The 25,904-nt window shown below is 43.1% G+C and overlaps 1 protein-coding gene across 1 annotated transcript; it reads left to right on the top strand.

Moving 5' to 3' along the window:
• Positions 1-1,062: 1,062 nt before the first annotated feature.
• On the top strand, positions 1,063-19,184 carry KLF5 (KLF transcription factor 5). Its single transcript, XM_066176283.1, has 4 exons — positions 1,063-1,287; positions 3,170-4,040; positions 5,136-5,195; positions 17,250-19,184. The coding sequence occupies exons 1-4, from the start codon at positions 1,063-1,065 to the stop codon at positions 17,426-17,428; spliced, it is 1,335 nt and encodes a 444-aa protein (XP_066032380.1). The 3' UTR covers positions 17,429-19,184.
• The last annotated feature ends 6,720 nt before the right edge of the window (positions 19,185-25,904 follow it).

Below are 25,904 nucleotides of genomic sequence, written 5' to 3' on the forward strand. Positions count from 1 at the left end.
TTCTTTTTCCGCTTCAGCGAAACATGCGGTAGCTTAGCTCACCGTCCTGTATCTACGGGGAAATATGCTTTGCGTCGAAACCACACCTCAAAACAAGTAAATAGAAACTTGCCTCATTTCGGTGGGAAGGAGGGGAGGGAAGGGGAAGGGGGAGGGGGAAGGGGGAGGGGGAGCGGGAAGGAGGGAAGAGAACATTCAATTGTAGCTACCTGTTTTCCTCTACCCGTCTTCCTTGTCCTCCGCGCTATTTCTGTAAAATGCTGAAAAACTTCATTTTCACAGTGTACGGGGGGGGGGGGGGGGGGGGGGGGGGCGCGGGTGGATGTGTACTGCCGGGCTGATAATTATTAGCAGCAGGTTTCGAGTACGAGTTGCCTTCAGAACAAAAAAATAATAAATTGGAACGACTGCCTTTAAAACCCTTTTGAAGATGAAAGGTAGGACAAGACAGTTGTTTTAAAGTGCCCACATTAGCAGTGCTTCTTTACAAGTCTAAAAATAATAGTAAAAGCACGAGAGAAGCCTCGGCGGAGCGCCGCACTTGCTGAAAATCCGCTTCCACTCCGGGGCGCCGGCCGCTCCTTTCCGGGGACTCTGCGCCGGGCACCGCTCCCCGGCTGCTGGCCGGGAGCTACCGCCCTGCCGGAGCCGGCACCGGGATCGGGACCGGGACCTTCCCCCCATCACCACCACGCTCGCCGATGCCACCGCTGCGGGGCAGGGCCGGGCCGGGCCGGGCCGGACCGGGCGGCGGGGAGGAGCTGCCCGCACTCCCCGTAGGCAGGGCGGGCGGCAGGGCCGGCCCCCTTCTCCGGGCTGGGTGGGGTATAGGGGGGGCAGGGGGCGGAGTAGCGTGAAATAGAGGCGGGCGTGTGTCACCGGGTAGATACCCGCGGCCAGGTACGGGCGGGGGCACTGACGATACGGGAGTGGATGCGCTCTGGGCTGGTGCTCCTGGGGAGTGAGCGCACGAGTAGCCACCGCCCGCCCGCAGCCGCCCGCGGGTCACTTGCCCTGCGCCGGGGCGGACAGCCCTTCCGCGCCGCGCCCGCCGCCAGCCCCATGGCCACCAGGGTGCTGACCATGAGCGCCCGCCTGGGGCCCGTGCAGCAGCCCGAGGAGCCGGTGTTCGCGCAGCTGAAGCCCGTGCTGGGGGCCCGGGAGGCAGCGATCTTCCCCGGAGAGGACCTGAAGCAGCAGCAGCCGCCGCCGCCGCAGCAGCAGCAGCACCCGGGGGGCGGCGGCGGGGGCGGCGGCGCGAACCTGCCGACGGAGGAGATGGTGCAGGTAGGCAGCGGGCACCGCTCACAGCCCGCCGGTGGGCACTCCGTGCCCGCACAGCTCCCCGGCGGGAGCGGCCGCTGCGGAGCGGGCGGGACTGGGTGGGGCCGGACGAGGGCGGCGGACACCGAAGTCTGGGGCTGTGGCGGCAGAGGCAGAGAGTGTGTGTTTGTGTATTTGTGTGTGTGTGTGTGTGTGTGTGTGTGCGCGCGGGTGTGCGGGAGAGCGGCCACGCCGCCCATCCCGCCCGTGCGGAGCGCCGCGAAGCGGGGGGTGCTCCCGTGTTCCCGCCCGTGGAGCGCGGCCAGGCGGCCGAGGCGGGGCGCGGGCTCCGGGGGCAGCGGCGGGGGGAGCGGGGCTGCCCCCGCGGGTGTGTTGAAAGCTACAGCTGCTGCCTTCGCACTTGCCCGGCGGCAGAATTAGAGCGGCCGCCTGTCCTCCTCGCCCACGCTAGGAGTCATGTTCGGGGGGCGGGGGGCGGGGGGGGGGGGGAGAGCACACGACTCACTGGTAAGAGGGGGACTTCCCGGGACTTTGTGCCTGTCCCAGGACGCTGTTTGGGAGCGGATCCGCAGGCAAACAGCTGGAGGAGCTAAAAGCGGGAAGGTGCCAACCGCAGCCGGGCTCCAGCCCGGTGCCGATCCAGGGGCGGCTCCCCGCGCCCTGTGAGGCACCGGCGTGGCCCGGGTCGGCGGGGAGGGAGCCCCGGTGCCGGGCAGCGCTCTGTCGGGCGCTGCCTTTCCATGGTGTCTTTCCCTAACGAGTAAATAACTCTCCGTCTTCAAAGCGAGCTGCCCTCGACTCGTAAACAAGAGCTGGAAAAAGTAGCTTGGCATGTCGGGGCAGATCCAGATCAAAGGCACGGGAAGGCGGCTGTGTTTGTTTGTGGTGTTTACCGGGGGTCTTTGAAGAAAGGTCCTAAAATCCACTTTCGGGCAGAGTTGCTGTTTGTCAGCTGCTTTCGCTTGCGGGGTGCTAAACGGGTCTGGTATGAGCACTCTCTTGACAGGGCAGGGGGGAATGTAGCATTTGCCCACTGGAGAGTGCATGATAAATGTTTTGCCGATGACTGTACACCAGTAATGTATAGGGCTCCAGCCGCCCACGGATTCCCTCGCACTACTGTGCTAAAGAGGATGATTTTCCAGTAATTAAAGAGCTCTCCGAGAACCGAGGCATGGATAGGGACATGTTTATCACGCCATTAGACAATTATACACTGCATAGATTATTACTGGTTTAAGTGTTGTCCTGGAGACTCTTTACACAAAGAGTACTCTGATGTAGTGAACTCGTCTCCTTTTTATTCGATACTATTAATAACTTTACACTTCAGTGTTTTATTTCTAATTAAGTCCCGTTTTTCTATGGATGAAAAATCGTGGAAGTATAGAATATATATAGATTATATATAAACATTATTTGAAGTATTAGTATTCAAATTGTCAGCTGAGGATGTGGCTTTTACAGTTAGCATTTCAAAGAGAAGCGGGTGAAGCAGATAGGCAGTCACCCTGCTGGAGCAGTGAATTCCAGAGCAGGAGATCTGCAGATTAGGCACAGTGCCTGTCACTTCTGCACCTCGCTCTATCTTTTAGGCATAAAAGATGAAAAGTTTGTGTATGCTGAAACATCAGATCTGTCTTAACGTGTGAATGCTTTGTACCATAACTTTATCTCCTTGTCCTTGATGATGTTGATCAGTGTGCTGATTGTAAAATCAAGCAGGTTTTCATTAGTGTGAGCATTCATAACTTCCTCTGTAGGTGTCTTGTGGCTGGATGAACAGTATTGCCTTTTATTTTTAAAGCCTCACATGACTTGGATGCCATTATTTTTCTTAGATGGTAGCAAATCATGTGAATTATGGTCTGTTTTGTCTTTGTAGACGAGATGTGAAATGGAGAAATACCTGGCACCTCAGCTCCCGCCCGTTCCCGTCATCCCTGAACATAAGAAATACAGAAGAGACAGTGCCTCAGTTGTAGACCAGTTTTTCACTGACAGCGAAGGGTTGCCTTACAGCATCAACATGAACGTCTTCCTGCCTGACATCAGCCACCTGAGAACTGGCCTGTACAAATCTCAGCGACCCTGTGTAACTCACATCAAGACCGAGCCGGTCACCATCTTCAGTCACCAGAACGAAACTACTGCTCCCGCCCCTGCTCCCACTCAGGCCCTCCCAGAATTTACCAGCATCTTCAGTTCCCACCAAACTCCTGATGTGAACAACATTTTCATCAAGCAGGAGCTTCCTACTCCAGATGTCCATCTTTCCATCACGCCCCAGCAAGGCCAGTTGTATCAGCTCTTGAGCTCACCGGATTTAGACATGCCCAGCACCACTCCTCAGGCAGCCGTGATGGACTCCCTTAACAATGTCTCCATGCCCTCAGCCATGGCGGGCCTTAACACTCTCTCCTCGGCTGTTCCACAGACTGCAATGAAACAGTTCCAGGGCATCCCCCCCTGTACCTACACCATGCCAAACCAGTTCCTGCAGCAGCAGGCCACTTACTTCCCTCCCTCGCCCCCAAGCTCAGAGCCTGGAAGTCCAGACAGACAAGCAGAGATGCTGCAGAATTTAACCCCTCCTCCATCATACGCCGCAACTATAGCTTCCAAGCTGGCAATTCACAACCCGAATTTACCAGCAACTCTGCCCATAACCCCCCAGAACATCCAACCTGTCAGATACAACAGGAGAAGTAACCCAGATTTGGAGAAAAGACGTATCCACTACTGTGACTACCCAGGTAAGCAATCTGTGCCAAAAAATCCCAGCTCTTGCAAATAAAAAAAAAGGTGTGAATAATCGTGGATTAGGTATAAGTGGTTTTCTTCAACTGTGGTCTACACCTAGGTGAAACCAAATAGTTTTTTGTCCAAGTAGAATTTGTCTTCGTTGTCGTTTTGAGTGGAAGACTCACATTCTTTAAATCATCAGTACTCTTCATGTCATTTGTCATTCTTTTGAGCTCATTTTACCGTGTTACAAAATATGGGCTCTGTAGAAAATAAAAAATAAAATTTTTGACCTTTACTGGTGTAAATCAATGTGACTGTCCAGTACTCGTGATGGAACACAGGCTAAGTTTGTCTAGTGTAGTACAGCTCTGTCTGAATTTTCTGCCACTGCAAGAATAATTTCAGCTCCCAGTAGCCAAGGCCACAAGCCAATCTTCCCTGTTATGAACTGGAGATTCAGCTGCCCCTATAAATCCATTAAAACCATCTCTGAAAGTTGTCTGCAGATGGATTGCCTCCTGCACTGACGGGGAAGAAGGACCTGACTGTAAAGTGTGCCTTGATGTAGTATGTGATCCCAGATACAAGGCGTGCACACCCGTTGTAGCGCAGAGAGAAATTGCGGCTCCTTCTTTACCAGCTCTTGGTGCCATATCAGCCCATGGTGTTCCATACAATAAATGCCCAGTGGAAGAGTTGTGTTGAGCCCTGGGTGACAGTGACATGGAGTCTGGCTTGATCAGGCCCTCTTGGAAATTTTAAAAAAATAATCTGCCCCTGCTAAGTTGTTGACTTACACCTAGCAGGTGTTACTGTACATAGATTGTAGCAGCCTGTATACTACATAACAAAGCAGTAAGTCTACCAGAAACGTACTTGTTTTTCCTCTTTTCTGTGTAAAGCATCTCTTTCCTGTATCTGTAGGAATGTTCTATATAAAATTTTGCTCCTAAGTGGTAAAAATGATGCCAGAAAGTAGTAAACTTAAATGTGTCCAGATAGTACCCCAGCCCTGAATGAAAAAGTTTAAACAGTCTGAAATGTTTCTGTTCTTCCTACTGAACCTCTTTGGTTTTTTTTTTCATTTTTTTTGTTTCATTTAGGCTGCACAAAAGTCTATACGAAGTCTTCTCACTTAAAAGCGCACCTGAGAACTCACACAGGTATGTATGTACTCCCTCTCTTGCTGTCTCTCGTTTGTCCGTACCTGACGTGTTTTCTGACAAAGCAAGCACATTGGGTCTGCCAGCTTCTCCCTGTTTTCTCTAGAGTGGTGTGGATAGACTGGCAATTCAGCAACCAAATATTTGAGGATTGGTCAGAGAGAAGTAAAATTTGTTTTATTAGTGCAGTTTTGTTAAACCTCAATGGAACTCAAAATAGCTGACAATAAAGTAGATGGAAACTTTCAGTATAAAAATGCCATTAAAGTGTTGAAAATCTTTTTTCCTCCCCAAATAGTGAATTAAACATAGTCAAGATGTTCTGCTTTTGAAGATTTATCTGTGTATATAGAATTTTCTAGCTTGGGCGTTCTTTCTCACCTTTTAGAACTATTTAATCTCAGAATTTTTCATAAACATCATGAAAACTCCCAAGATATGTCCATTCACTTTGACCTTGTCATTAAGTGGGCTTTATTGTTTTGGGTTTTTTTAAGACAAGTGGTTCTCCATGTTTTTTTTTTTTTCTTTGAAGGACATAATTTAGATTTTTTTAAAATTTTTTATCAGGGAAAGACATTAAAATGAAGAAAATTAAAAGTGTCAGTGTGTCGCAGTTGTTTTTTGTACCGTGATCAAACTCTGCATGCAGCTGCAGAGGCAGTCCCTGCTCCTGGGCCCGCGAGGAGCGGACCTGGGGACGGAGTTGGTTGTGTTTGGGCACAGGAGCTGTGAGTGCTGAGGACAGTGGTTGGGAGGTGGAACTGCCCCAGATGCTCTTCCCAGGTGTTCACCTGCTGTGGCAGGGGTAAGAAGAAGAGAAGGAAAAAAACATAGCTCACCACCAGCACACCCGAAACTGTTTAGGACAGTTCTTTGCTGGGATCTTAGTACAGAGCTACTCATGCTAAATCAGTGAAAAGCACATGAATGATTTTGTAAAGAAATGAAATGAGAGGACTGTGACTCTGTTTTTAGAAGTGAGTGTGAACCCCAGTTCTTTCATGCATGGGCTTAGAATCAGAGCAAAATATGAGTCACAGTTCAAGCGGCTTTGTTATTGAAGCATACTGTCAGCGCTACAGCTGTGCCATTCGAGGAGTGAGTTTTCACCTAAGCTTAAATCAAAACTTGTCCTGAGCTATGGTCTAACAAAATGTTTCACTATCTCTGTGGAAACAAGGCCTCCTGTTCAGCAGCTATTATAAATGGATTGTTAGATTATTTTTTTAAAAAGTTGAGTATGTCCAGGCTAAGTGTTACTATGGAAATCTTGTTTTCAGAAATGAAAGTTACCTGTGTTGTACAGTGAAAAATGAAAACCAAGTAGAAGATGATTGTTTTGCATAAGTGACAGACTAAACACCAACACTGTTAAAAATATTTAGTATATAATCACTACTTACTCGATAGCAGTAAGTTTAGTAAGAAAGGAATATTTTCATGAGACTGTAAATCTGAGTAGTGTCAGAGAGTAGAATCCCTGTTTAATAAATAATCTGTAAATTTAGGTGTATGATTTCCCCTTGCGCACTTCAGCCAGGAACTAAATATCAGTTTTAAATATCTTGATTGCTATTACAAAATAACTGGGAAGAGAGATAAAAGCAAAGCCTTAGTCTAAACATTAACACTACATAGTCAGCATTTGAAATGAATGCTTTTCCTTTTTTAAATCGATTTATGTTTTTCTGTACCTTGAGCAGTAATGACTTCGGGGTTTACAAAGTTAGTTCTTGTATGCATGGAAATACATACCTCGTTGCTAGCATATATTGCTTAGGGTCATTAATGTTTATTGTTGCCTTCACTTTTTTACCTAGAAATGTGGATAAATGTGCAGAGGTCAGAAGAGCTGGTGTATTCATGGAAACAAGAATGTTGTTTTAGATAAAAATCTAGTGAACTTAAGCAGGTCTGTAATACAAAGGGTCTTCTGGGGAGGTGAATGAAGGGATAAACTGTCTAAAGACTGCATTACATGCAAGAATGTGAGTCTGTATCCTGTTACCTGCAGTATTTCAGAGTTTGGATTAGTTTAATTCTCCTGAATATTCACTTCATATTTGAAGATTTCCAGCAGCGATCCTGATCTCTGCCTTAACATAGGGTTGAAGTGTATTTTAAGAGCCAGATCTCTGACTTAACGTTTGATTGATTAAGGAATGCTAAAGTAAAGGGATGCAAACTCAGGGAAACCTGTGAAATTGCTCAGCCTTCCCCAAGAGTGCAGGGGAATCTTGCTATTGATCTCCGAAGGGATTGATGCCGAGGGCTAAATTAGAGGATGTGCCTCTGTTCATCCCATCCCCCCAGAACTGTGAATTCATACAGCATTAATAAGTTTTGGGTTTTTTTAGTTTTAAAACATTTTTAAAGGACTCTCTGAAGCTTTTACCTTCAAAGTCTAAAGCAAATGTCACGTAAGCCATTTTAATAAAGTTGTGTGTGGTATTCTTTCAAATCCCTTCAGGGATAGCAGACCTGTTTATCTGGCTAAACCCGTTCTTTAGTAATCATGGACCACTGCAGTCGTTCTCTCCTTATTCTTAGTTTCTTAACAATACTTTTTAAAATTGGCTGCTGTCTCTCTCATCCCAAGCAGTCCCTGCCCTTCTCAGCAATCTGTCATCTTAAAATAAAAGAGCCTGCAGCAAAGTTTGTCTGCCATTAAAAGTCAAGACGGACCTCATGGTTTTCCCTTTGTATTGGAAAATCTCAGCCTTTTCACAGTATTTATTTAGCAGCCTTTCTCTTTTGAAGGGCTTTCCCTGGGTTTAGTAGGTGTTTTTTGAGAACAAACCCAAGGGAAATGTTACTTTTGATAGATGGAATGTAGGCTGTAGTCTATTTATTTCCGTTCAGATACGAACACACAGTGACTTTATAAATTATATCTAAACAAAACTGTAGGGTATGGGCAAGGCAAAAATCCCATATATTTTTTTATTCTTTGGTGTTCCAAGCTGTTTACCTTACACCAAGTCAGGTGGTATAAAGTGGTATAGTTATGCTGATTTAATGTAGTTGCATTGGACTCTTGCTGTTGATCAGGAATCCAGTATTCCCATTAAAAGCTAAGGTAAGGGTATATGTTTGTACCCGTTGCTGAACCAGGCACGCGTTTTTCTTTCCCTACATAATGCTTTAGCATTTGTTCACGATGAAATAAATTTTAGTTGATAAACTGGCATCTCCAAAACAGAATATGAACAAAGGTTTGAGTTTTGAAAAGATACAGAACAGTTTTTGTCCATTTCCGTGGAGTTCTGGCACAGATGTGTGGTACATTTTAATACCTTAAAACACTTCAGTATGTTACCTGAATTTGATGTTAGTTACTTCTGAAACAGGTAAAATGGTACTCAGTATTTTAAAATACCTATTGGAATGTCTTTCAAAACAGGTTGGATCTTTGACCTTTTGAAGCTGGGAGTTTCTTTTAAAATAATGTTACCCGTTCGTCATGGAACAAGTTCAGTTTTGTACCTGGTGTTGTGCAACTGCGGTATCTAATGTGTGAGGGGGTTGTGCATTTATCATGGGCTGTTCAGCAGCAAAGCCACCTTAAAGCTATGGCAAAGCAGCTGAATGTCCAAATTGAAACGTGCCAAATCTCAGAGGAAGGCAGTTACTTGCGTATTGCAGATAAACTTCATTCAGTTTTTCTTCTGGCATCCGAGTATGTACATATAAATCAAGTAATCGTTTAGAAGCAGCAGTCCTATAACTTATCCTTTTAGATTTCTTTATATGCCAAACATTTGGATTGTGGATGTGGACTGTTGGCTGTGCAGGCACCTGGAATACCATACCTGTACGCTAACTGTAATGCTGCGCAACAGCTGGCTACAGGGTTGGGGAAGGGTTTAGTTATTTCTGGGAGCAGCTGCACACTTCAGAATTGTGTATGTTTTTAAGAGGAAAATCTGTGATTGTTTTGAACACATCAAGGCATGCACATTGTGGACATTTTCCAGCTGCAGACTGGTTTTCCGTATACAGTCTTTGTACAGGCATGTTCTCTGGTCACATGTTGAGCTTGCCATTAATAGTTTCTAGCATTAACTGCAGAACTATTTAGTCTCTATCTATAGATCTAGCTTGTATTTGGTGATGGGAAGTGGAAGCCGAGATAACTCAAGAGAAACGGCATTTCTCAAATGAGATGCACTCAAAATACTTCCACTGTCCCTGGTTATTTCATATGTTTATATAGGCATGGAACAGCTGCTGACTTGTGTGGTTCCTCAAGGTGTTAAACATTTTATTTTATTTTAGATCTCTGCCTCAATAGATCCCGAATTAGACTGATGGTTTGTCAGAATTAGAACCAGTTGTAAGCAGTAGATTGCAGCAGTCCCTGGGACTTGGCACTCTCAGTTCACACTACCTGTGTAGGGATGCTTGTTAAGGGTGTGCCATTTGCCTGGGAGTTCAGGATGCCCCTGGTTCAGAAGGGAAGACAAGTGGTAGTTGGGCTCCTGCTGGAAGACCAACACTTTGGGAAAACATGAAGGAACTCAAATCCCACCAAGACTTTGGGGAGGGATTTCACTCCTGATGCACAAATGAGGAATGGAGGCCCCAAAAGACTGTCTTGCTCATGGTTGCAGCCATAGCAAACCTCATCCTGAAATCGTGAAAACAGCAATTAAGTAATACTTCTGTGCAGATCAGCTTCTTTGACCTGTTAAATGGGTCAGTTGCATAGATTACACTTTAAGGAGCTGTCAGTAAATGCCATCATTGATAGAGACCATAAGGAAAAGTTGGAAGAGAGTTAAATAAAACTGTTGACAAAGTGCATTAAAGTGCAGTGTTGCTAGACACTGCCGAAGGGTATGTTAGTATCTTTTATTTATGAATTCTAAATCCATTAGTTGCCTGTGTGAGAAATGGAAGTACATTATTTTCCTGTGCAAACCACAGTTTAAGGGAAAATAATGCATTTTTTTCAAACACTTCATGAATGATCGCAGGTCTTGGGAATAATTGATCTGGTTCTTTATCTGCAGTCATAAGCTGAATGGGAAGTGTTTGAATATGTTGCGCAAAAGAGGTTGAAATCTTAGCAGCATAAACCTAAATTTTATTTAAATATTGCTGATCATTCTCACCAGCATCCAGCATACAACTTCCACGAAGCAGGAATTAAATTCCAAGGTGTCAGGTGAGGGTATTCTTGTTAGATTTTAGATACTGAAAAGAAAAGCCTAATATTTTCTTTTTGATTAAAAGCCTAGAAAGTCCCTCTAAGCATGAAAGCTTAAAAGAACGGTTGTTTCTGTCAATTGCTCCCTGAGAGGATTAAACTTCAGTTCCAGGATATTTGATTCTTGATAAAGAAACTGTTGACCTAAGAGACCGGCTTTAAATATAGTACATTTTGAGACCGCCCTACATAGGCTAATATAGTCCCAAGATTCACAGCAATTGCCAGTGATTAAAACTTTCCATTATTTGGTCAGACATTCCTTATTGTAATTAATTTCTGAGCTTGACTGGGACGATTGACTCCTGGTTCCAGTCAGGGTAGTGTGTTGCTTGTTTGTTAGATGACCTGTACCTCCCATTGGTGAAAGATTAGAAACATTTAAGTAATGTCCTAGTTTAGTCTGAGTATCTTGGTAGCAGCATTCCTGTCCTGTCAGGCTGCATTATTTATATTCGGGGATCTCTAACAACTCTGATTAAGGACATATTAAAACCTTTGATTTTGGCAAGTGTACAGTCCTTTACTTTGAGTTAAAATACCTTTAATGTATTGCTTTAATTTTTTTTTTCTTTTGGTGTGTGTGCATACAGTACATGGAAATCTGGAAGTCTACAGTATGTGTTTAATAAATTCCAGCTTAAGAGCACCTCTTATCTGACTGTACAAAAGCCAGTGTTACTGGTGAGAGAGCTAAAGAGCAGTTCTTGTACCACCGGCATAGGTGAGGAAATGTGTTCTTCAGCACAGGATGTGTAGACACAGCCGTGCACCCCAAATGGCATGGATTTCTTATAAACCTACTTAAAAAAAATTCCTTTCCTCTGTGTTTGCATATCTCCTTGAAGAAAAACCACCTCTGTTAAGATAGAATGTTATACCAGAAAGAAAATAAACCATTGCACAGGGCAGTCAAGATTTGCCACTAATCCTTGAACTGCGTAAGACAACACTTAGCAAAATAAGTGTGCTTCTAGCACTGGTGGGAGTGCTGAGAAGGCAATGCCTTCTGCACCTCTGTAGTCAGACAGTGAATTCTTTTCACTGTCTTTTTTGATCTCCAGTGAGTTATCTTTTATTCCTGCTCATGCTTCATTTATCAGTGATCGGACTTTGTGCTGAGCTCAAAGCTCTCTGTTACAAAATTCCTTAAAATGCTGTTTCATTGTGAAGTAGTATTTAATGGTACCCCTTTAGCCACCACTATAGCAGGCAGAGACTTAATTGCATTTAAAAGTGTGCAGCATATGTTGTTCATTCATTTGTGGATGGATGTTTCAAGGACTAAATTTGTTTTGTCACTCACAAAATAAGCTGGCTGTACCTGGCTTGCTGTCAGCCCTCCCATCCGTCTCCATCGTCCATTTTGGACAACTGAGAATTTTAGTGCACTTGAGATTTTGAAAATCTAGCTTTTAGTTCATTCTCAAAAAAAAATCCCAAAATCAAACCAAGAAGCTGCTTTTAATGATGACTACAGCACTTAGACTTAGTCAGTAAGAGAAAGAAGATCTGATTTGGGATAAACATTGGGAGCAAAAACCTTCTGAATGCTTGCAGACAAGCACCCCAGTAACTACTTTCAGGTCAGTCACGCAGTCAGAGTTTAAAACTATCGTGCTGTGAGCTAGAGAAACACTATTTCAAGCAAACTAAAACAGAAAAAACCATTTCATTTGTTGTTGCTTTTTTCTAAAATTTGAGGCTAGATCTTGTCAGGAAATTAAGACAACTGATGTTAATATGTGAAAAATTTGAAAACAAATGCACCAGAAAGCTTTGAGACAACATAGATCTTTTTAATTATCTGTTTTAAAGCTGAACACGATAAAGGTTATGTACATAACTGGTGCAGTTTTGGTACAGAAACTTCTACTTTGCCTGCCACAATTTTATCACACCTACCTGAATATTTTTTAAGGCTAACCACTTGCCACTAGAAATAGTTCCATAATGAGCACAATTAATATTGAAATGATGGCAAGACCTGGGCGGGGGGACGGACAGGGAGGAGGGGGCTGTCTTTATGCTTTTATACACTTATGAGCTGTAATCGGGTGTTGTAATTTTGGAGTCTCTGAAGAGTATACTAGTTGTTATTCCTTAAGGAAGCCGCAAACTTGCTGCTTTGACAGAAATCTCTGATAGGAAACAAATGAAGTTGTAGGCATTGGCTGGTGTAATATCTGTATTTGGATTTCTGCATACCAATAGAGTTACCTAACTTTAGGTTTGAAAATCCAGCCCTTGCTGTTTACAACTTTATTTTTAAAGAAAGCCGTCGTAGCAGTGAATTGCAGAATTAAAGTCATGAAACTCTTTGGTGAAATAAGGAAGCTTATTTTCTTGGTAATGGGGAGATTCATCAGTAATGGAGTCTGTCAGTGACTTGTTTTTTCCAAACAATTTTAAGCAGAGACATGTTCTTGAACAGAGGCTATGTGTTGAAGATAGAGGGTGTCTTCAAAATGTCCCTCTCCCCCCCACTGGTGGCACTGTGCCTTACCCAAATGAGCATGGCCACGAGGGTCGCTGCCAGCGACTAGAATTAAATGTTAGGAAAGCAATTGGTGCGTTTTGACACAACTGAATCAGAAGATAAATTAAAGGGAGAAGAGGCAACACAGTGTGCTTACTTTACTGGTCCAGACCACTCTTTTGTGGTGTTGATAAGAAACCCGAACCATGGGATCTGCTGGGGGAGATCTTATCTGTTGAAGTGGCTGGTTAGCCTAACATGTTATATGTGAACATCTAAATGTCTTTTTGACATTCTTGTAATCTCACAGCTTTGTCAATAGTTTTTTTAGAATAAATAGGAACTTTGGAAGCAGAATAGTCTCCTTTCACGTTAAACTCCCTTATCTCTCACTGCATGCTTTCTTTAAAAGACCTTCCAATCTAAACATAAGGGCTTAAAATTTCTGTGCTCAAATACAAGTCTCATTCTCATGCTCCACAACTGTATTTTTTTAAAAAACTGGAGAGTGGATACATGTTAAGAGCTGAAGAACTTAAAAATATATTTTGTGATGTATAAGCCAGCAAGGTATTTTAAACCATTGATACTGGAAGGAGGTTGTGCAGAAATCCAATTAAACTTATGAAATCCCTATCCTGTTGAAGTATAATTTAAAGGAAAGCAGTTCTGTTTCCCAGAAGTGCTGTGTATAATATTTCTGGCTTGGGAAGAAAGGGTTAGAGTGTGCTATTTGGCTGGAAATCGGTACCAGCTTCCTCCATGGTGTTTTAGTTGAACAGTGTTGACATTCTAACAAATCCCATGGAAGCTCCCCTGAAGTGGAGGAGTTAGCTGTTTTGTTGCTTTTACAGTGAAATATCTGTTTGATACCGTGATCGTGTTCCAGTAACTGAGCCGTACTGCCCTCATGTTTGATGACCAGTGGCATTCTTGGTTTAACACCCTACAGAAGCCCTAAATTGCTAGAGGAAAACCAAACACTTCTGAAACTTTACAGCTACTGTATTTCGCACAATCATTAAAGTAAACAAATCTTACATTACTATGTAGCCAATGAAAACAGTGGATAAAGAGTTCAGTGTCCCTTGTTGTGTATACCTGCTTTTTTAAAAAGTAAGTCTTCAACCCAGATTTCTCAAGGCTTAAAAGTCAGCACAGGAAAGAAGTAGGATCTCTTCAGAAAATAGGTGAGACTCTTTTTCCCTTGCTTGCAGGAACTTAAACCAAATTCTTATTTCTGCTAAATGACAGAAAGCATGTGTATAGGTTGAGAGAGAGAAAACACTACTAGCTAGTTGTTCTTCTGTTTGCTCTAAAGGAGTGAAAATTAATCTCCACCTACTTATTTTTTTACCCCCTCCTCCTCCTTGCCCGAAAGGAAAACATTTTAAATTGATTCAGTTCTTAAATAGAACTTTCCAACGGAAACTAGCATTACAAACATAGATATTCAGTATTTTACCCCTAGGATTTATTCAAAATAATCCAGGCCTCTGCACTGGCACTAAAAATATATTTTCCAGTTCTCACTGTTAGCCAAAGGAGGGGTTAAAAGCAGCATTCTGGCTTTAATTTCCAGTACATAAAAGTAACACTATTAAAACAATCTGAGTAAGGCACCAGCTCGTTGCCTCTGCTCATCCCCTGAGCAGCGCTTGGTTTAGCTCAGGGCTGCAGAAGTCTGCCAGCAAGGAGGAGTGGGGCTGTTTTGCATGGCACTGCCTGAGCTTTTCTCCGGAGCAACGCTGTTGCCCAGGAGGATTGGTGGCTGTGGCAGGCAGTGATGTGACCATGACAGTGTGGTGAGTTTCTAAACAGTGTCTCTACAAAATTGAGTGCCCTGGAGTTTGATGGGGGTTCTGGCCGTGGGTACAACATTGCCTGGGACGCTGTGGCACCCAGCAGGGCACAGGGATCGCCGCTGCGTGGGCTGCTGGCACACCGGCACTTCCTCCTAGGAGCCTTCACAACACCTGCTGACACTTGCTCACGTGTCAGGAAAAGTTTTAATGAGAGACAGCTTTTTTGTTGTTGTTGTTTGGACTCTGACAGGGTCAGGTGTCACCTACACAGGACAGCTTGGAGGCTGCTTTTACAGTGCAGCATAGACCGACACTCAGTGAAAGTTGTGTGTAGTTCATTCCTACTCAGTGACATACTTGGGAACAGATCTTAATCTCTAGGACCCCATTCCAGTCCAGTCTGGAGATTCCTAGGCTTTTGTTAATTAGTGCTATTTTCCTGCCCTTTTTACCTTCTCTGTCATTCTTTCAAAGGATGAAAGAAAGTTCTGCAAAATGCAAGGAGAAGCATTTGGAGTAGAGACCTGACTGTACATGCTCTCCTTGCACACTGAGGGTGTCAGGCTCACAGCACTGTAAGTTCATTGTCAAGTATAATGTGGCAATTTTGAGTGAAGGCTTTTAAAGAAGAATTCAAAGAAAATGGAGAAAAGGAGAAAGGAAGGAAATAAATACACAGTCTCTAAATTGACACATTTCAAATACAGGAGTAATACTTTTGTGTAACCCCTGTGTGTGCATTTGTGCTGTAACACGAAGTGTTCAAAGATCATCTCCCTGGTGCTGTGCTTTTGGATCAGCAACACAGGTTTATACAGCCTCCATTGCTATCCCAGTTAAAATACATTGAGGATCATCTATATAGTGCAAAAGATCCCTCACTGAATAGGGATCTTTCCTGTAATTCTAGCGTGAAGACCGAAAGTGTTCTCAGCTGGCTTCGCTGGTGTTAGAAATGCTTTACACACTGGGTTTGAATGAAATCTGTATTTTAGCCTACAGTATGTGTTGCATGGAGCAAAAAAGAACCCTATATGATACATCATTCTCATCTTCAATCAGCATCAGAATTTACTCTGAGTTAATTCAAAATTTACTCAGAGTTAATTCAGCTGTGACAGAAATCTTATGATTTCTGTTCTGATTTGTGATCCACCAAGTAATTACGAATTCTGTGAGAGGTGATGCTGGGCTCTTGTTTTTCCTAAGGGATGTTATGTTTCCCCCATGATGTCAATAAATCCCAGTTGCTGTTGATGAAAAGAGATTGTTGGTTTGGGGGGTGGTTAGTTTGTATTGGAAAGGTCTGGTTCTGGTTGTGACAACACCTGCCAGTACAAAGTCACATCCCCATTATGAGCAAAGGACTGTCTCTAAACTCAATAGTAGATGGGAAGTTTCTAGTTGATCAGATGAAGCACTAGAGACTCCCAGACAAAAGCAGTTTCATAATTTCATCTGCATGATAAATAAGTGCCTCTGAAGTAATGTTTTGGAGCTTCTCAGATGGTGTTGCCTGCATAACTGATGTGGAATAAACACTCTGATTGCAGGATACTGGCGCCTCTCTTTCTTCATGTGCATATGTGGTAGTAAAACAGGGAAAAGTGGCAGGCACTTCACTCTGCAGTAGGATTGGGACTGTCAGTGTAAAGGCTTGGGACCAGTGGAAACGTAGAAGATCTGTAAAATGGATTAGAAAGAACCGTTTGAAAAGCTCAGCTTTGGTCAGTTTCTGCTCCAGATGAAGATACTGTCACGTGCTTTGATACACTAGGTTTTCTTTCTCTTCTTGCCAAATGGGTCACATTAATACAAAATATATGGGTAGCAATTCACTCTCCCAACTGTAAGGCGTTTTTGTGAAACAACACCAAACATTAACCTGTTCGAAGCTTGCTTGTGTGGTGGCATCATGCACACACAAGCTCCTAGGCAGGTTTACATACCTGTTTCACACAGAAGTCATCATGGCTTTGTGATACCATATTTCTTCCATTTCAGCAAACACCTTTAAATTGTAGGCATGCTTAAAATACCGTGTTTATAGTTCTAAAATGGATTAATGTGAACATTTCAATGCCTGGGCCAATGTATTCAAGACTAGGTGGATATTTTGAAGTTGCTGCTGTAACACAGCAAGTTTTCAGAGATGCCATGTTCCTCCTACATCAGTGCAGACTGCTGAAGACAGCAAGCACTTGCCACCTTAAAATATAGCTATTTAAGCACCTGATTAAAGACATTTCATTCTGAAAATGGGTGGTTTGAACTTGGAGGTGCTTTCTCCTATTTATAGCTACCCCTAGCTCTCTCCAATTTGCATGTTTGAAAGTTTTTGTACATCTTAATAAAATCTCATTTTCAAGAGCAAAATTTGCTGAAAAAAACAAAGGGTTTGTTAGTTTGGGGCCTGATGGATAGAGCTGTGAATAATGAGGATATGTCAGCTCCTCGTTTGTAGTGGGAGAGCGATGCCGTTCTGTGTGGACTCACGTCGGTTGTCTGCTGAAGAGTGGCAGCTGACAGTTCCATTTCTCCACGCTCTGTTTCAGGTGAGAAGCCCTACAAGTGCACATGGGAAGGCTGCGACTGGAGGTTCGCCCGCTCGGATGAACTGACGCGCCACTACAGGAAGCACACAGGGGCAAAGCCCTTCCAGTGCGCCGTCTGCAACCGGAGCTTCTCCCGCTCTGACCACCTGGCACTCCACATGAAGAGGCACCAGAACTAAGAGCTGGGCTGGTCATTGAGGCTGTTTTGTATCTATGCAATTTCCTATTGACTCTCAACATACAACTGAAATTAGTTGAATTTTTGAGTATATCCATTTAAAAGAGATCTCAAGAGGAACTGGAAATGTATATTTTGTATATTTATGCAGAAAAAGGGAAGACACTGTATCACAATTACCCGAGTGTTCAGTCATTTGTTTGCTTTCATGATGTATATGGCTTTCATCAGCAGGTTTCATCTCTTTACAAGTATTATATCTCGACACATTGCAGCTTTATACTTTTTTTTTTTTCTTCTTGCAGTGTTTTGACCAAAGCACTGTCATTATTGTGACAATGTTTAGTAAACAAACTAACGAGAGAATGCAGATGAATGCACACAGTGGAAAAGCCATGAACTGTAATCTGTCAGGTTTTTACTGGACATACTTAAGTACATGTGGGTTTTGTTGTTTTTTTTTTTATGTAAAGCCATTCTGTGGATATAAAATACATAGAAAAATTCATAAACAGCCATAGAACAAAGCATTTTGTTCTGTGTGTTGCATGTTTGCTATGACAAAGATTTTGTAAATATGCAAATCAGCTTTTTAGGTTTAATACAAAAGTTTTCTAAGAAACATCTGAAAAAAGCAGTTGTTTTACATTTGATAACATGGCACATTTATAAAAAAAGTTACTTAAATACCTCTCAAAATAGTACCAGTTTAGTCAGATGTTTTATACCTGTTAACTCAATGGTGTGCACTGAATATTCAAAGCAGGAGTTTGTTTTCAAATTGCGTAAAAGGGCAGAACATGTAGAATGAGCTGTAAAGTCAATATTGGAAGCTGAAATAGAGGGGATAGTTAAAATGAACACAGAATGTTAAACCTCTTACTATAAGCTAAACTTAGTATCACTTTAAAAAGAAGGATTTAGGATGCAGTTTTCATACATAGCCATGTTAAGCTGGTTCAGCACCAGTATGATTTAGTTTCATGTGGCTATTGGATGTAATTTACTAGAAGGTAAAGGATACAGTAATTTTTTTAAAAAATTACAGTGCAGTTTAGTTAATCCGCTGTTCAGATTGACATATGCAGGGAAAAATTTACTGCTGACAGAAGTAGCTGAAACTCCACTGAAGTCGATGAAATGATGCCCTTTTATGCTAACAATGACTTTGATCCACCGTGCTCAGCCTTGAAATCGTAGATGGAGGGCCAAAGATGAGGTTAGACCAGGTAGGATTTGGCCATACAACAGGAGAAAACCAAACAAACCTAGTAAGTGTCTGAACTTCACAAGCCGTAATATTAAGCTGTCAACCAAAGGCTAGAATAGACAATCAAAATACCAAAAAAAGGGTCTTGCAGGAAAACCTAGCTTTGTTAAAACTGTTGTTTGTCTTTATTTATTTGTGGTATATGATAGACTCTTTTTTTTTTAAGACAATTTTACATATACTTGATAAATTATAGTTTTGTTTGTTATAGTTAGAAATGTTGCTCTCAATGTAAATAGTTGACAAACGATGTAAATAATTTTGTAAGGCTTCAAATGTTTATACATGGAAACACATGCAGAAATTGGTTGCTGTTTTGCTTCTTTTGCCTCCCCCCTACCTTATTTTTGTATTGTGGTATTTCCTATGCAAATGATGGAGCAAACAGCTGTATAGTTGTAGAATGTTTTGAGAGAGAATGAAATCGTTTATATATAAAGACTTTTTTTTTTTTTTTTTTGCAAAATAAAACAAAGTGCCTAATGTGTGTGTGCGTGCGTGTGCTCTCTCTAGCTCCTGACAATGAAAGTTGTGTTTTCCAGTGGAAGCTGGAAATCGTGACAATATTAAGCAAAGAATGTCTCTTCTACATAGGAGCTGCCTCTTTGGAAAGTACCTGGCACTTCTGCATCCTGCCCTGATGAAAATAATAAATGTCAAGGGAAAAGGATTGGTGCTTTTCTGCCATCTGAACTTAAAAGGAAGTGACCAGTTGCCTGAAAACGGTTGCAGTTGTCCATCCACAGTAGTGTGATTGGAAATCGGAGATACCTGTTGGGTGTGTAGAAGTATACAAATTCCTTCTCACTTTCAAAATAGTGAAAACCTATTCACACTCATCAAAAGTGTTTCCCAAAAGAAACTTGTCTCCAAAAAGTTCCTTTCCTGCCCTAGAAAGGCAGGAAGGTCCCACAGCAGCACTATGCAATGCCTACCGTATCAATGTCTTCTTTTCTGTGTTTCTCCCTTGGAAGTGGAAGTACAGTTCACACAAAAAATTCAAGTGGTTGTGTATGTTCAGCTCTGGGGGTACATTTCTCCAAGCTTCAAGAGAAAAGGCATGCTGGCCTTTTAAAAAGAAATTTATCTTAAAACCAATTAAAGAGTCAGTTTAAATATAGTTTGCTAGCAAATGATAATATTCAAACCAGTCATTTATTCAAAATTCCATTATTGTCTTGTAAGCTCTGATTCCTAAGTCCTTTCTTGAAATTCTATTTTCTTTCCTTATAATCAAACTTTGATTTATCCTCAGCTGATTTTTCTCTCTTAATTGCTGTCTTTCACATGTCATCTAATCCCTCCTTTTACGAAATGGCATAGGATAGCATTAACCAAGTTAGCAAAGACCCAGTTAACTGCTAAGAACATCTCCCTGCATCTCACCTAACTGCAGAAGTAAGCACAATGTTTTGGAGCATAGGGAGAGAGAGCTCCCAGAAGCGCTGCTGTGCCATTACCCTTTCCTGGTCCAGTCATTAGAAAAACATCCAAGTTTCTTTGAGGCTTTTCTGTTCAGAGAAGAAGCTGGCAATGAACTGGGCAAGTGTCCATGTCACTGGGAAAGAGCTACTAGAGCTTATTTTGCTGAGTACCACGGGAAATGGGTGCTTTGGGATTGGCAAACTCCCCTGTTCAGCTCAGCTCCTGGTCTGAGCTGGACTGGTGGTGGGTTTGGTAGCCCCTCTCTCCTCTTTGCCAAGTTTTGTCTCAAGTCAGTGGATGAAGGCAGCACTCTCCTATGTTTCCCATGCCTTTTCACAATGAAAGCCCACTGATTGCATGGTTTCAGCCTCCAACATTGCCTCATACTTGTTTTAGATGTTTCTATTGCTCAGGTACCTGGTTGCATAAACCAGCCTAATGGCTTCATATTAATCTTGAATGAAAGGCCATAATTAGGCCCATGTACTTCAGCAGCATTTAACCTAATGCAAACAGAGAGAGAGAACAGACCCGTGCATGAGAATATGTTGCAAAACCTGAAGTAAAGGGGCTTCCTTTTCTGGCAAATGGTATGGCTGCAGAGCACAGTATTAGTACAGGCACTCGACAGCTTGCCTGGTCTGAAAATCTGCAAGAAGAAACACTGTTACCATAGCCTCTGCTCAGTTCTTTTACAGCAGTTGGTGCAGAGTCCCCCAAGGTACTGAGGCCACCCTCAAGTTCAACTCCCCAGTTATCCTTCAGAACCTGAATTATCATTCCATGCAAAGACAGAAAATCCAGTGGGACAGCTGTTTTTTCTGGTGGCCACATGAACATCTTGTCCTCTGCTTGACTGGGTACTGAGTCCCTTCCCATGGTTTTCAATGTGGCTTTAGAGCCTCATCATCCACAGAAGTGCCTCTGCCCACTTGGGAACCTTGTTACCTTCATCACACAGGATCCTTACACAGGATCTTTGTTTTAGTCTAGCGGGTCGTGGGGCTCAGTCATGCTCTCCAGCTACCATAGTGGTGCTGCTATTGACCTGCATGAACAGAGGCCAGCTCAAGAACTTACTATTAGCCAAAAGAATGTGGTTAATTACTCATGCACTGAATAATGTATCCTGGCACTCTGAGTGTGTTAGGACAGAGGGAATTTATTTGCCACTGTAAGTAGCAGAAGCAGCCCAATGGGTATGCTTTCAATAAAGCGACTTGCATACTTTGCTTGTGTTTACTTATTCCTCTTCTCCTGCACTACTAACCATTAGGTTGTTGTTGTCATCTACAATATATCCGACACCCTCACCAGTGCTGCTTGCTTGGGATTTGGGATTTGAGCAGACTCTGGCCACGGGAGAATCCATGGCGGACCAGGCAGAGCCCAGTCTGTCTACAACAAAGGCCAGCCCGTGGCAAATGAAGAGCACCTTTGTTCACCAGATTCCTTTGATGTTGTTATTGTCCTTTCTAAAAGTAGTTGCTGTTTATATATAAATATGTATATAAATATATACTGGGGTGTGTGTGTGCATGTTCATTTGCACATTTAGTTCAGTTCTGAATCCTGGCAAATACTTGCTTTTGGTGACCTGTCACAGCAGCAAGCTCCACAGGTTAGCTGAGGACAAAATGAGAGCTCCCTAGTGTCCACTCCAAATTTCCAAGCAGCTGGAAACTCTGTGTTCCCTGTTATTTGTACTGTATTGAGAAAGAAATGTAACAATGTATTTCTATTTCCAAGGAATAGATAATTTCTTTATTTTGGAGCCTCCTAAATGAGGGAGGGAGTGGAAGGAGGGAGATGTGGGGAGAGGGAAAGGTGGCTATATTACAGGGACAAAGTAAATTCACAGTAAGAAAGTAACTTCAGCTAGGCAGGTTAGAAATGTGAATTGTTTCAATGTTGAAATGTTGTACCACCTGTTCAGGTGGTAGTAGACAGCATCCTGAAATGAGATCTCAAGGGTAGATGGTTAAAGCAGGCTTCCTTTCTCCACTTTTTCTTCCCAGTCTCTGCCCTGTTCTGTTTCTGCTGCCCATCAGTCTCAGGCTTAATTCGTATTTGCGATTGCTCCCATTGCTCCAGCCCCTGTTGTTGCTCCTTCCCACTCCACTGGGCGCCCGCAGTGATGGGCTTGGGCCAGTGCTTCCCTGGTCCTGCTCTGCCTGCCTGTGGCCTGGTGCTGCACTGGTGCTGGCTGGGGCACCCTTTTCACCTGCCTTGGATTTGATTTCATGGCATAAACAACAACAACGTGGCTTGTTTGTGTTCTGCCAGTCTCCCTGTGCTGTATAACAGGGGCAAACCTTTTCCTGTATGTGCAGTGCTTATGTCAATACATAGGACATGCTGTGACTACTTTTGCACTTAGTGTGATCTTTATCCCACACAGGGTTCAGGAAAGCTGTTTAGAGCCTTCTCCTTCCCATGGGATCAAGCAAAGATATGTGATGCCAAGGGAGATTCTCCACATTTGAGGCAGCAACTTAGAAAGGCTTCAGAGTGAAGTGATGGGGAATCCACTCTGTATTTTTGTGCTGACCTCCCCATTTTCCCATCTCACACTTTTTTTTACTGTAGCAGAGTCAGTTCAACAGCCTTGGCTACAGGAAGATTTTGAAAAATGTGGTTTGCCTCTTTCTCAAGAAATAAGGAGTCGCACTGGCTGATTTGCCATCTCCTCTGTCTGGGAAATCAAAGTCTCGAGTCTCTTCAAAATAATATCCCCAAAGGCCATTTTTTCATCCCAGCCTCAGTTGTTGTTTCTGTTTATACTTGTTTTGTTTAGCTGGCTATTGTTATTGTGGTTTGTCATTATTTCCAATCCGTTGGGGTGGATCACTAGACCAAAAAAAGGACATAGACCCCTTAGAGGGACCAGAGTCCCAGTATCCCAGGTCAGTACCCGTGCTGAGAGGATGCAGACTCATCATTCTCTTTTTCCAGTCACATGAATCCACCAGTCTTGGCTGCTTGAGGAGGATGGATGCAAATGCAGTGAGCTCTCACTGTGCCCTTGAATAGTCCATGGCTTGCTGGATATCCTGGGAATTTGGGCACATGTGCTTTTGGCTTTCTCAGGGCCAGGAGGAGCCAGTACTGCATCTCCACTGGAGCACTATCCTGCTTCATAGGTTACTACATCAGAGAAGGGGACCATCACCAAATTCATTCAAGCCAATGGCTTAGCAAAGAAAAACAGCTTGTGAGAAGCTTCATGCTGTGGACATGTAGAAAGTGTGCCTTTGGCATTAAAATCCCAAGACGATTTTGGCAGGGGAACTTGTTTCTGGATCCTGAAAGGGGATGAGCATTGAGTCCTTAACAGCATGAAGCCTGAGGCTTGCTACAAATCTACAAAAGCACAGCTCTAGCACCCCATAAGGATTTTTAAACTTACAAATCTATCAGAATTTAAGCTTTAGGGTCAAACATTAGCAGTATGACTGGTTTCTGGACTGTGTGCTTACATTACACCCCACCATAGGTGCTAAATCCCTTTTAGGTGGATCAGATGTTTTGCTTCCGTGAGAAGAAATTTGCAGCTTCAGTAGCTCACATGACTGGAGCAGGCTTGAGAAATCTGTTTCTGCGGGCTGCGTTGGCAGCAGAGACGGTTCTGAGGCCTGGGTCTGTGGGAGTAGCCTTCTTCTTTGGTGGTGTTGGTGCAGAGCGGGCACCAAGTGAGGACTGCCACCACCTTGTAGGTGAGTCTGGGTACCTTGTACACTTTGGGCTCAACTGGGCAACTACCATCACTGATTGAAATAATATGCTGAAATAAGCTTAATTTGAAAAATTTGCTGTACTTAAGTATGACAGAAAAGAAGACCTTAAGTCTGAGTGTGTTGTTTTTGGGTAGTTTTCATTACAAATTTCTGGATTCCAATCTTTTAATCTGCGGTGTCTCATGGGGCTGGATCCAGATTTGATCCTTTAAAAGATTATTTTTGCAGTTTCATTTGAATACAGTGAGATTTTTGCTGTGGAAGATGACAGAATTCTTGCTTGATTAATACCATTTCCTCTGCTGCCCATTATCAATCAGTAAAAGCCTTATATGGTCCAAACCTTTCCCCACAGTCCATCTGTGATGAATCCCTAGAATGAACACAAACTCACAAAGAGTGGGTAAGAAAAAGCAATAGAAATATGCTCAGATACATTTGAAGTTGAAATTGGTTTGGCTTGTTTTTTGTTCTGTGTTCTCATGTAAGTAATGAAATAACAGTAGTTTTCTTATGCAAATATTTATACGCTATTACTAAATTTACCTGTGGTTTCCCCTCCACCCCAAAAAATTAATAAATTGCTGTTTTCCTAATACTGTGTTTGGTTTTTCTCCTGTGCTGTTATCAGGCCAGAACTAAGAGTCATTCCTCCTTTGAAGAAGTTCAGACAAATGGGTAAGCCAGGCTCAATGTCCCCAGGGGAAAACTTACTTCATTTCTGAAACATTAACAACAGCAATCAAATGAAATGTGAGTATTTTCAGAGTACATTCTGTGCCTTAGGACATTTAAGCTAATTTCTTGAATAAAGGAACTTTTCAGTAACCTTAAAGAAGCGTGCCCTGAAAAGACAGTTCTGAATACCAGCTATTTCTGACATGTACCATCTGCAGACAAATTAGTCTCAGGGAACCCACATGTTCCTGTTTTATCATCTTTGGGAGATTATTTTGTGTATTTACTTTGTGTAGCTTGCATATAGTGGCTGGTAGATGTGTCTGGGATTGCTGTTTTGTGATGGTCCTTTAGAGACAACTTCTGCTGTTTCTTCTGCCTGTTGCTCACTTTGTCCCCAAAGTGGGGAACAGGGTTTTATCTGGTGACTCCAGAGAGGATGATCACCTGACCTGTCTTCAGCTTATTTCCAGCAAGTATTCTTTCCATGCAAATACCACTAGTCACTGCTGCCAAAAGGTGTGTGGGTTGGTGCACCTTACCGTGCCTGGAGAAACATCTGGGACTGCCACACTTACAGATAAAACCAAATTACTTCGAACTGTATGCTATTTGCACAACTGTGGTTGGGGATGGTTTGGCCCATTCCTGACAGATCCCTGATTTGAATTGTTTTCCAGTGCTCAGTGTCAGTGCAGAAGGTTTCTATCTGCTCCATCTCAGACTTTTAATTCTTAATGCCGTTGGAGAACTGGCAAAATGAACAGATATTTTTGTTGGTGGTTTTTTTTCCCCCTGATTGTCTCATCCTTGCTTTTGAGCCTGAACATCTGAAAAAAAAAAAAACACGCTTAGGAATTAATGGAAACAAATCCATCTTACAGCCAAGGCAATGCATACGATCAGTCTACAAGCAAATACATATGTTTATGCCGGCAAGATGGATAAGCAGCTTTCTTCTTGCAACAGCACAGTTGTATAAGCCTTGTTTGAGCAATTGGAGCTGTGTCTGTACTTGTAAATTAAGCACGGTCGGGACTGTTCCCTGAGACCAGGGCAGATGGAAATAGTGCATCCATATTATGCACCTCCTCTCTCCTCCTTGCTCTGCACATAGGCCGCCTGTTGAGAGTGGCCCCAGCCCATGCCAGCTGTTGGCCTGCACTGGGGAATTGTTTGGGAAAGCTGGCCCTAGCTCTGCTGTGCCAGGCACTGTGCTAACAATTAAACAGCACAGCCAATTGCCTTCCAGCGCCTGGGAACGCTCCCCAGAGATGTTTCATTTACCAGGATGGACATTAGCTTTGGATTCAAGCTTTGGCAGATTCAGCTTGGCTTCCCTCTGACTTTAAAAGGAGGGAAGCAAA

This window comes from Chamaea fasciata, unplaced genomic scaffold (genome assembly GCF_029207755.1).
Source record: "Chamaea fasciata isolate MVZ Bird 193981 ecotype frontalis unplaced genomic scaffold, bChaFas1.0.hap1 SCAF_2, whole genome shotgun sequence".
NCBI lineage: Eukaryota > Metazoa > Chordata > Aves > Passeriformes > Sylviidae > Chamaea > Chamaea fasciata.